Source organism: Sceloporus occidentalis, unplaced genomic scaffold, assembly GCF_023333645.1.
Source record: "Sceloporus occidentalis isolate IW3139 unplaced genomic scaffold, rSceOcc1.0.p SCAF_236, whole genome shotgun sequence".
Lineage (NCBI taxonomy): Eukaryota > Metazoa > Chordata > Lepidosauria > Squamata > Phrynosomatidae > Sceloporus > Sceloporus occidentalis.
In genome coordinates, this window is record NW_028317216.1 from 152,284 (window position 1) to 165,000 (window position 12,717).

Below are 12,717 nucleotides of genomic sequence, written 5' to 3' on the forward strand. Positions count from 1 at the left end.
GGTCAGTAGCTGAAGACAATCGTTTACGAACTCTGGTCCTCAGCCGGTGGGGTTATCCTACAGAACGCCTTCCTCGTAGGCCAAATGGTCACCAATTGTCCTATCTCTGAGAATGTAACAACTGGACCGACACAGAAATGGGAACACACAAGAAAAACAGAAATAGGCCAAGTAAAAGGAACGCACACATCCATCAAATTAGAAAGAAACCCATGGAATTATGTAAACTCGCTCGCACAATAGGAAACAATTCCCTGATTACCCGTCACGATAATCTGAATCTCTCTCTCCTTCTCTATGGTTATTAGCTAGAGCGCTTTCCGGTACGTTAGGATCATGGAGGGGTCTGAGCGGTGCAGATAAAACACATAGAAGACGAGACCTTCTTCTTTAACTGCTTTATATCGGGCTGGCGTTCGCATTCTGGTATCTGCAGGGTTAATGCTGGATTCGCTGTATGTAACATCCTTAAAATTAGCAACATTGGTCAAACGCTGAGAAAATCTTAATGTTTACTATGCTGGCGACTGGACTGCAACGGGGGCAAACCGGTGGCAATATCCCACTATCTGCCGGTCACTTAATGGGACTTTTATTCACTATAGTGGGAGTTGGAAGGAGAGTTATGGTTTCAGCTTCCTGAATCCACTATGCATTAAATGCCCACCCCAGCCGAATTCCCCTGTAACAAGAACTTAGAATTCCCTGCATAAAGTATAGTTCAAATTTGCAGAACTCTCAGCGATGTATGCTTTATACAGGGTCGTCCATGCTATCCTAGGAGCCGAATCTCACTTTGGTTGGCCCTTTCTAATGAGATGAAACTCGACCTCTCCTGTAGGCTCTCTCTTAAGCGAATAAACAGAAACGTGTTGCGGGAGGAAGCACACATCGACACGACGAGTGGACCATAAATATTTTCATCTATAAATCAGCAAGGACGGCTAGCACAATGTATAGATCAAAAAGCGTGCTTACTGCTAAATTTTTAACTTTGATAAAGTTAACAGTTAAAAAAATGCTAAATAATTGTCCGCTCCATGGCTTGTACATCGTTACGATGCATCGGCTCTTCCCATAAACACTCCGAGCGGCCGCTTATTACCCGCTACGGATCCTTAAACAAAGCAATCTCGTGACTGCGTACAAATGCATTATAAAAATGTTATTGCCGTTTTGTTTTATGTGCATAGACTTTGTAAAACAGGACATTTATAGTCTTTGTTTTATTTTATTTTTGTAAACACCACTTTCAACCCAAAGTGCTCGGTGATTAGAAGAAAAGGGGACAGGGTACGGAGCCTTCGGATTTCTGTGGACGATTCTGATTGCATGCAAATTTCTGAAAACAGCTTCACAGAGGTGCGGCTTGTCGATTATGACATATTAATCAAGGATTACATCATGAGACTGCTACAAAGTAAACATTCAGTAGCCTGAAAGCAAAAAAGCCCATATAATGCTATACAGCGCAATACATAAAACTTTAATATGTTCACATTGGAGCGTCCGAAACGGAAACATGAAATAGATATTTAAGGAAAAAAAGGACATTTCACAGTAAAAAAAGCATGAAGGGCGTCTGGTGGTTTAGTTGTCTATTGGGTATTCCAATATACCCAATCACAGCTCTGTACGTAATCATCAAAAAAAGTACATTTTAATAACTATCTTAATGAAGCCTATTTTTCTCAGCAGAGTGAAAGCTGCTTAAGTAAAAAAAAAAATAAAAAAAAAATGCATTTTTTAAAAATAAGATTCTATTGCATCATCCCACTTGAGTGCATATCATATACATTCTATCCATACTATTTCAAACACGCAAACATTTTAAGACTTATAGAATTTTTAGAAACATTTTTTTTGTTTTTATTAAGCGGTTTGATGTTTATTTTGCTGCTAATGCAGACGCAGGAGGCAAGAATGTTTGTGGTCTTTTAAAATATCCTACCCTGATAAGGAGAGAGAGACTTCCACCATAAAAGTGATAGGAGGAATGTATTGGATCTGGTCACCGACCAAATTCACAGTCCGTGTACAGTGTCGGATTGGTGAGGGCTAATACACTATAACAAACACCAACAACAAAAAAATGACTTTTGGCCAGTGTTGCGTTATAAAAATATACGGAGGTCCCAAGTTCTGCTCTGAGCAGAAGACACTGGATGCTAGATGACGGGAAAAAGAGAAACTGACCCGTGAGTCGCACTGTATCATTTATGGACTGAAGATGGTAATAAGTTCATAAACTGTACTGTTTGGGCAGGTGACACAGATCTAGGCAACTCTTTAAACAACTCAACTATGTCCACTAGCCAATCAACCAGCAGTGGAAGGACGTATCCCACAGGTTCCGGAATTTGTCTAATGCCAGGAAGAAAAGCTAACAATTCCTACAAAAAAAGGAATGTGGCCAGAACTCTGTATGTTGGGATGACCCCTTTATACAAAAAGGTTAGAGTTGTCCATCTGTCAGCTTAAAACGCGTGTTAAGATGGGCCACATTGCCGTGTTTTTTAGGGACCATCTGACTTCCATGCTCAAACGTAATGACCCGTCCTTTGCCATCGCCACAAATTGCCACTTCAAATAAAGATCAATTTCTAATAGGTAGAGCATTCGGAGAATATGCAGCACTCAAAGCAGAAGATCTGCGTTGTTGACCAGAACCACCTCGATCACAACAATGCAAGCGTATCCTAACCCTAACGCAACAAAAGTAACATTCTGCAGGTGTGTTTATGCTTTGTAACAAACAAGTAAATAATAATATCGTGATGAAAGAACACGAGCGGACTTGTACCACGCATGTGTGTGTTTTTCCCATAAGACACAGAACTCTCTATACGCATTGTAAGGACCCGTCAAAGTAGAAGTAAACAGAATGTCACCCGCTTGGCTTTGATACAATGTCACAGTGTTTTCTGGTGCCCGTTAGGGGACGAGGAATCTGTAGCTTCGTTTGATAGCTGAAGTTTATCTAAACCTACAAAACACAAAATGCAACATATTGGGTTTCGAGAAAAAATTTACTTATCAGAAGTAGTTGAAAACAAGCCTTCGCGTTGTGGCCTTTAAGCTGTTAACGTGTAGAATCTCTAGTCGGATAAACTTACCTATGGCCTTTAAAAGTTCCTCCCGAACAGCTGAAGTAAATTTACGCACCAAGCACAACGTCGTGACGATAGCGAACAACAGGTTGTACGCTACGACGATGTAAAAATTTCCCAGCCAGTTAAATCTTCCAAAGTCACCCAAAAGATCAAAGCGTGTGATCCCTGATGGAAAAGAAAACAAAATGATGCTGAAATCCTTTTAACATTTCTATAAATTAATTAATATGTCTCGATTTATTGGTTAGATGCCTTAAAGGAACAAACAGGCTTTGACAAAGAATATTTGTAGATCTTTGCAGTGCTTCACATCTTGGATCCAAGACCAGCTTGGATCTTCGTCCAACACGACCAACGATGATAATATTCTTTCCATGGAAAAATAGTTCAAGATCAGATACTGTGTGTGAAGTTAGGTAGAGGGTTCTTCACCATCTACCATTTTAAGTTACATTCATGCGTTGCTGAATGAAGATAATTCATTGTATCAAGGGCAACTGGCCTTCATTCCCCCACTTACTCATGTTACACGTACCATGGCAAGGTATACATTTGTCCGGTGTCTTAAACTATCAAAAAAACATGTTAAAGCCACCTCTTAGAAACAATGTAACAGGTGAAACAATTGTAACCACAGGAGGGTAATTAAGGTTTACTGTAGAAACAAGGTCTGCGTGTCACGGTATTTGAGTGAGAATATAAAGTTTCAGAGTAATTGGGCATTGCCACGTGTAATGATACTGTACTTACTGCACTAACCTGCTACCTAATAGACATGATTTATACACCTGCGTGTACCGGCTCAGACTTTACGAAGACAATGCCTCCACAAAGCCTGTCTTGTAGGTAAAACAGAAGCCTTAACCTCTGTAACCTGGATGCTAAACTCGGCAATACGTCCACAAACAAGCACTGGCTAAAGAATAGGAAATCCCTGAAAGTATGTAAAAAAGAAAAAAAGAAAACAAAAGCTCCATTCGGTCCATCTGGTCTCCCTATTGCATGTCTGTTTTTTTTTTAAGTGTGTGTGTATATATAACATATAAATAAAAGTTGGTTTTAAAAACCATATCATATTTTATAACAAAAAATGTGCAATTTTATATATCTTTTTTTATTTATAATTTTATAGAAATGAATAGTGAATAATTTTCTGTTTTTTTTATTTTATCTTAATGGATAAAATGTTATACACAAAAAAATATACATATCTATGAATCTATATCTATAAAATAAATGCATTAAAATACAATGTAATCTACAGATATATATATTATATATATACACACATACACAAAATACTTAAGCGGTGTAGCTCTCGTACACTAATGTATGAATACTTTGGAAAATCTAAATTAAGGGGGGGGGGAATAATTGTGAATTGCTTTATTGTGGTTTTTTTTGTGTTTTTGTTTTTTTCGTTTGCCTTTCCCATAGTGGTCAGTGTAGATCCCTCTTTGATTCTTACAAAATAAAAGTGCCTTTTTTTTTTTTTATGCTGTGAGAAGACTATGAATCTGTTTAACGTATTTATTCCCTTTCATCTATTGAAAAGCACCAGGCATAACATGTAACGCAAAGCATGTTGATATTTTGCAAAGCCGCACATGACTCACTGTACCCTATTGCAGTCTATTAATCCTGTTTGGACAGCTGCGTCTGTGAATTTGAAAGCTGACGTCTGATTGTGCCATCCTTCTATTTTATTCTTTTATTTATCTCTATGGCAAACTATTCAGGAATGTCGTTTGTTAAGCAGGAGGGGAAAAAAAAAAAAAAAAAAAAGTGGGTTTTTGCCATTAATTTGTTTTCTTTGTAACAACCATTGCAAGCGGCAAGCAGCGCTCCTCTCAATAACCAGTGTACATTACTCCCGACTGTTTCCAACAATCCTGTATTATAGCGGACACAAAATCTTCTTTAGAAACATGGAAATTGTGGATTGGCTTAAGCGACACAAAAAGCGATTCATCAGTTCCCACAGTATTTTTTTTTTTTTTTTTTTTTAGATATATCTATTTAATCAAAACTTTTCAATTATTGTTTACGAGAGCAGCTGAAAAAATAGGGTTAATCCAATATATCTACACTTGGGGTTTAAATAGAAGTCAAGACAATGCACACGACACAAAAGTAATAGTATTATATATTTATAAAAATTAAAAAATAAATATAAAAAAAACTTTATGGATTTATCTTTGATAATAAATATATATATATATATTTTTTTTTTTATTATTTTTTTTATTCATGTGTATTTGTCCAACAATAACTTGTTCAAGAGGGAACACACAACTGGAGAGCCCCGAATCACCCCCGTCTCACACTCCCTTACAGACATATGATCTTCATGTTGCAATATCTGTATCTCGACAATAGTTTTAAGACAAGGCAAATTCTCACAGTATTTAAAACCCTTTTAGCCCCCCAAATAATCACATCCTGTAGTTAGAGAAAATTTACACCGGTACTACAATATTTTAAATTCAATGATTTATGCAAACAGAACTTTCCAAAGAAAGAGGTAAAAAAAGGTCTTCCAAAATCTCACAAAATTAAAAAATAAATATATATTTATACACAGAGAGACATCTTTGGAATATAGAAATGTTAGTGTGTTCTCGCCCTTCTGATTATATATTTATATACACACACATATATATATATATATATATATATATATATATATATATATATATATATATACGTACATTCCTAATACTTACCTAACGTTCTTGACATGACAGGCAAAGCTGAGCTGAGGACGAGGATAGATACACAATTCCCAATTATCTGTCAAAATAAGTAAAAATGCATAAAAGGAATTATTAGATTCAGTAATACAATCTATAATAGTGATATAAGCAGGTATACACATACACACAGATATACATATATATACATAGATATACATATACACACACACACACATTTACACTTTTAATTCATGGGGATGAATGACTTTACTGCTTTTATACATTGAGATATTGTTTTGATGAAGAGGAGACTGCAGCCATCTTGTTTTCCCATAAGATTATTTTATGTACAATGAGATCTCCAAATACTAATCTAAGACATATCAGTGGCCTTTATACATAAACAAAATCCCACAATAAAGGGCAAGACTCTAGCTTAATTAATGTGTTTCTATAAACACCCTTATGGGTTGGGTGGCTGGAAATACAATATGGCTGCCCACAGTGACCAGTACCGGAACATATAAAGGACATACGTGAATGGACGAGGGCTGTGTACTAATTATTTTGTCTTCTTGGTTTCAACAAAGGCAACCATTAATACCCTTCCGAAGGTCTGCGGGGGGCACATAGTCCCTCTTGTGGTCATAATGAGACTTATCCGCAGAGCCAACACGTTTCATGTTTTTTTGTTTTTTTTTTCTTGATCTATACATTTGTTTAACCTTCTTTACACTACGTGGGCTATGTGTGAGAAACAAAAATCAAGGTGTAAAAGGGTTGCAACTGGAGTTTTTTTCCAGCCATGCAGAAGAAGCAGAATTTTATTATGTGACCTATAAAAAAAAAAATATATTTTTTAATATAATTAATAAAAATTCTCATTCATTTTTTTTTAAATGTTTTTGCGGACAGGAATTCAGTCCAAGTAGCCAGAGTGAGAACGTTAACACTAATTTAACACAATTCCTGGCAAAGAAGGGGGGGCTGGAAGGAATTAAAGAGAAAAAGGGCTGCCCTCCGGTGAGTGACCTCCTCGGGTTGTTTGTGAAAATGGGGGGGGGGGGGATACATTTGTATCAAACCATTACTTAACTGCTTTATTCTTCCCAGGCTGGTGTCAGGTGGTAGTTAAGTCAAATTAGTCTTAACTCCACAGAAACGATTGAATGGGGGCCCTTCGGTCTTATTCTAATTATTCAAATTTCAATGACTCCGTTCTGAAGATTTCAAACAGGCTCAGCAAAGTACAGTTCGCACAATCAAAGTTACTCATTAGCAATACGTTCCTCCGGGGAGAAAGACAACTCTTTTCAGCTCATTTCTATGGGCTGGCTAATAAGTTCTGCCATTTCAGAGCCCCCTTCTTTTTTTTTTTTCTCTTAGTGAATGGATGTTGTCCAAACCAAACATCCCTTTCCCACTCATTGAGCCTTCTGAAAACCTTCCAAATCCCGATTGCTGCAAATGAGCCATCCAGGGCAATTACGAGAGAGCACAACTAGATGGCTAAGGGTGGGGAGGAAAAAAAAAAAAAGTAAAAGAATTGGGCAGGGGTGACCGCAATCTACATCAGCACCTTCAGGTTTTAACTCACCTTTGTCATCGTCGTGTCGTCTCTGCTGGGAGTGAAACTTCCAAAAAAACGGAGGCTATAGAAGCCGACGACAGAAGAAACCATGAGATAGCTGTGAGAATTAAGGTGAAATAATAGAACAAAAAAAAAAAAAGCAACCCAGAGGAACGCAAAAGATTCACTCAAGTGCTCGGCGTCCTCCGAAACATCTTAAGCAGTGAATAAAACAACAATACGCCTTTAAGTGCTTGTACAGCGGCACGGCTGCTAAAAAGCCTGTCCCTCCATTACCGCAAAAGGACCCAAAACAGCCTCGTCCACCTGTTTCTGCGGCCCCCTTACAAGATACATAGAAACGCGTCCGCCGGAGGGAGAGGATCATTTGGAATCTTCGTTTAATAAATGGGGTGTATTTATAAATAAGGAAGGGCAAATAACTCAAAACCAATCGCCAAACTATTAAATAGATTTAATATTACATTTTAGCAGTTTTGTTCTTGTTTTTGTTGGTGATTTGTCTCAATTCCTTTACTATGAAGAATAATGCTTACAACAATTACAATACGAGTAAATATTTGTAATTCTCAACAATTATGGGTTTGTATGTTTATACAATTAAAGTCACGCTGATTTATCCCAAGGACGCCATGTTATTTTGGATTGCGCAATAGTCTGCCAGCGGGCTTCGGGAGTAAGCTTTGTGAATTAATTTCACACACACACCCCGAAAACAATCAAAATAGACGGGAGTATTATTTTCTGAAATATAAATCGACACAGGTTTCAAAGGATACAATATTAAAATGATTTCCAAAGCTGCTCCTGCAAACCCAAACGTGAAGAGGGAAGCATCCCCAATACCTGGCCTCTGGGAGAAAAAAAGAAAAACAAAAAAGATAAAAAATAAAAATAAACAGGAATAATAAAATTACATTTACAGGTAAATGCGGTGTCAGATTTCATTAACTCGGGGAAGGAGGATCAGCATCTGCGGAATATCAAGCTTTAGGCACATGCTGTCACTCCAACAAAAGAAAGACTACAATTACAATTATTTTAACATAAAATGATCGTTATATATTATTTCACACTTGTATATATTTTTGGCCCATTTTTATTTACTGCCCTAGTTCTACCGGTCCAAACTCTACAGATCCTCCATGTGCCTTCAATTAATATTAGCCAAACTCAATTCAGATTCTCAACAAAGCCAAGTGAAACACCAATACATCATTTTTGCGCCGCCTTAGTGATGCGTTTGATCATATATTCAGCAATGGAACACCAAGAAAAATCTAATCATTGGAATACTTTCAATTGCAATCTTCCAGTACCATCGATATTGGTGCTGCTATTACACATTAGAGGCGCTGGTATATTTCACTTTTTTGTTACATATTTGATGATATAAAAGATTGTAGAAAACGTAATTGCAAAAGGTTTTCCAAGCATCAATTAGCCTTTTAAACTTAGATCAGTGAACACAGGGTGCCATTGGAACACAGGAGTGATGGGAGTGATAAAGGGCCATTGGAACACAGGAGTGATGGGAATAATAAAGGGCCATAGGAACACAGGAGTGATGGGAGTGATAAAGGGCCATTGGAACACAGGAGTTATAGGAGTGATAAAGGGCCATTGGAACACAGGAGTGATGGGAGTGATAAGGGGCCATTGGAATACAGGAGTGATAAAGGGCCACTGGAACACAGGAGTGATGGGAGTGATAAAGGGCCATTGGAACACAGGAGTGATGGGAGTGATAAAGGGCCACTGGAACACAGGAGTGATGGGAGTGATAAAGGGCCACTGGAACACAGGAGTGACGGGAGTGATAAAGGGCCACTGGAACAAAGCAGTGATGGGAGTGATAAAGGGCCACTGGAACACAGGAGTGATAAAGGGCCACTGGAACACAGGAGTGATGGGAGTGATAAAGGGCCATTGGAACACAGGAGTGATGGGAGTAATAAGGGGCCATTGGAACACAGGAGTGATGGGAGTGATAAAGGGCCATTGGGACACAAGAGTGATGGGAGTGATAAAGGGCCATTTGGACACAGGAGTGATGGGAGTGATAAAGGGCCTCTGTACGCCTATGAAGAGATTCCATTAAAAATCAGCCGTTTCCAGCTACAATAGTAAATTACAACATTAACCCAAAGGGCTTTTTTCAGTAACTTCCTTAATTCTTTTCTCCGTTACAAAACGAGAGAAAGCAGGACAAATTAAACCAGAAGATACATCACCGGTAGATACGTATCGTGTGTGTATTCGCTTGCCAAAGTCAACACCAACCCTATGGTTTTAAACAGAACCTGATACTTGTTAAAAAGTAACTCATGATCAAAGAAAACGTATTCAGTGTACGGCGTATTACATGCCTAATTTATTTTACATCTCTAAAGAATGTCCAACACAAAGCCGGAGAATCCTTATCAAATTAGTAAAGCAACAGTCTTGGTACTTGCTGTGCTCCAAAGCGCCTGAAAATTAAGCAGTTTTAGCACATAAAATTAGATCAGAGAAATGGACAGAATCCAGCTTTTCTGATACAGACATAAAAAAAAAAAAAAAGCTGCACAGGTATCATCAAAAAAAAATAAAACATTCTGTTCGTAGATGAAAATGCTTCAGCGATGCCAAATAATTGCAACACTAATATTAATTTAAAAAAAAATAAAAAAAGGAAAAGAGAAACAGACGACAAGCTTGTTTAATTAAACAGCTCTATACACCTGTAGGATGCTGTAACAAGCCAGTAGGGAGTAATTATTATTGTGTATAAATATATATATATATATTTTTTTTTATTTTAATTTATTTATTTCTTTAGTTTTTTTTATATATATTTTTAATTTTTTTTTATATATATTTTGTAAAATGAATTTTTTTTTCTTTTTTTTTCGACAAAAAAGTGGGTTTGATAAATCAGAGATAACAATACCAGAAGCCCAAGTAAGAGTTGTAACAGGCTTGCTAGATTCTACCTACAGCAAGCAGTTCTTTATTCTCTATTATTACAAATCTCTTCCGTCGGAAGTGAAGATCCCATAATTCATTTATTAGTTTAAATCTAATCTCTTTGGAGATCGATTGTGCAAAACTTTTAATACAAGTAATATTTGTTTAATCATCAAGAGCAAGAAAAAAAACTCTAAACGAGATATAAAATGCATAAAATACATCTATCACATATATCGCCATATAATATTTTACTTATAGAGCACCAGTAGATTGCACAGCACCTGCTGTTCTACGAGACACTTTGACGGACACCTAGTGCTGGCCGTAGCGGGAAAGCTAATTGAAAAGGTTCAATAAACAAGAAACAGATATGCATACTTTATTTTGTGGGGTGCAGCCGGTGTGCCCCCCCCCAGTACCGCCACATAACAAAGCTTCGTCGGGAACGCCAAGTAGCGAAAACACTCGGTTTCTAGTGTTTGCTCTCCTATTGGCTGCCTGTTAATACAGCCGGCCAATGAGAGAGCATGTTCTTAATGCAGATCCCGCAAAGCAAAATAATGGATGAGATATATTAAAAATACGTTAGTAAATAGGTCCTGGGGATTAGAAAAATTATTCAGAAGAATGCTCAACTGCGTTTCTGCGACCCATACACGTCAGAACAAGAAATAAATAATTATTTGCTGGTTTTGCTGGACAAGTCACTATACCTTTGAACCCTTGGGCAGCGCCGTCTCATCCACTAGGAGACGGAGAATGTTGCAGGAAACCAGTATGACCGAGAAGGACTGAAACGGAAAGACAAACGAGGATTTCCAGTTATTACGCCAGCTACATATAGCACTTTAATAATAACGACTTCAAACCCATTGAGGCTACATATCATTATACAGCGCCAGATACTCACAACTTTAAAATGTTAATTTCTGGCGCAGTTTAATTGGCGGGTGATAGAAATTACCAAAATATAAATTTTTCAAGGCCCAGGTAATAAGGCATGGCAAGAAAACGAAGCTCACCGTGACAATGAGTAGAAGTATCATCACCGCCGGGTAGATCAGGTTTCTTTCCCACGCAGAAGCGTTTTTGCGTCTTTCTTTAAAAACCGAATTGACACAAGAAAGTAGCAACATAATTACAAAATAATTAACATTTCAGGAAAATAGTATAAGCTTTATAATAAAAAAAAATAAAAAAATGTAAAACTGGAGACATGAAGATTTTGCAAAGACAACATTTCATGTTTTATAGCGAACAAAAAGCAAACGGGGGCTCCACACACCTAGTTTGGATTTCAGGGATTTCACGTTGACGAGTTCATATTCAATTTTCTTTGCATTGTAATCTGCAGCCCAACGCCCCCCTAAAGAAGGGGAAGAAGAGGAAAATAATTACATCGGTTAAAGAGATGGAAACTCTATTTAATGTCAATCGGTTCCAATAAAAAGGAAAATGCTCTTTAGTCCAGTTCTATCCCTGAGTCTTCTCTCCTTCTTTAACTGGCTCGTCTTTGAGCATTAAATCCATTTTTTAAGGGAATACATAAAGTTGTTCAACTGCCAGACACCAAAATGTTGTACTGTTTGGTTTTTAAAATAGTTCCAATATAATGTTCTCCGGCGGCTGCATACGAGCCGTTTGTACGAGTTCTCGCTCTGAGTCCAACCTACTAGACAAACACCCCGACTCCTTATCATGCTGCCTGTGGGAAACAATAGAAGGACAATGTCTCAATCACCCAGCTGGACACTCTGACTAATGAAAGTCTATGTAAAAATAGACTTCATTAGCATTGCCATAAAAGCATCAGCTCAGTGTGGTGTTTGAGCTGGGCCAAAATATCACATGACCAACAACAATGGCGGCCGCCGGGTCTGCAGATAAAGGGAGTTTATTGGAACAAAGCAAGATAAATCCAGGTTTTTGTCAATGCCAACCGACATTACTACATAGAGTACAGGGGGGTTATTACTGTATACAACGCTGGGGGATATTACTGTATACAGCGCTGGGGGATATTACTGTATACAGCGCTGGGGGATATTACTGTATACAGCGCTGGGGGATATTACTGTATACAGCGCTGGGGGTTATTACTGTATACAGGGCTGGGGGGTTATTACTGTATACAGCGCTGGGGGGTTATTGCTGTATACAGCGCTGGGGGGTTATTGCTGTATACAGCGCTGGGGGATATTACTGTATACAGCGCTGGGGGATATTACTGTATACAGCGCTGGGGGATATTACTGTATACAGCGCTGGGGGGTTATATTACTGTATACAGCGCTGGGGGGTTATATTACTGTATACAGAGCTGGGGGGTTATATTACTGTATACAGCGCTGGGGGATATTACTGT

The 12,717-nt window shown here is 37.9% G+C and overlaps 1 protein-coding gene across 2 annotated transcripts in view; it reads right to left on the reverse strand.

The window, feature by feature from the left end:
- Positions 1 to 2,912: 2,912 nt before the first annotated feature.
- Positions 2,913 to 12,717, reverse strand: part of LOC149276495 (limb region 1 protein homolog) — a 47,431-nt gene continuing 37,626 nt past the window's right edge. The window contains exons 10-17 of one of the 2 annotated variants that reach the window (XM_089503561.1): positions 11,638 to 11,718; positions 11,375 to 11,451; positions 11,066 to 11,143; positions 8,180 to 8,253; positions 7,407 to 7,497; positions 5,840 to 5,906; positions 3,117 to 3,278; positions 2,913 to 2,986 (exon numbers count right to left, since the gene is read on the reverse strand). In XM_089503561.1, the coding sequence (XP_089359687.1) occupies positions 2,913 to 2,986; positions 3,117 to 3,278; positions 5,840 to 5,906; positions 7,407 to 7,497; positions 8,180 to 8,253; positions 11,066 to 11,143; positions 11,375 to 11,451; positions 11,638 to 11,718 (704 nt within the window). The remainder of the gene's footprint in view (positions 2,987 to 3,116; positions 3,279 to 5,839; positions 5,907 to 7,406; positions 7,498 to 8,179; positions 8,254 to 11,065; positions 11,144 to 11,374; positions 11,452 to 11,637; positions 11,719 to 12,717) is intronic. The other variant, XM_089503560.1, reaches the window with a different exon arrangement.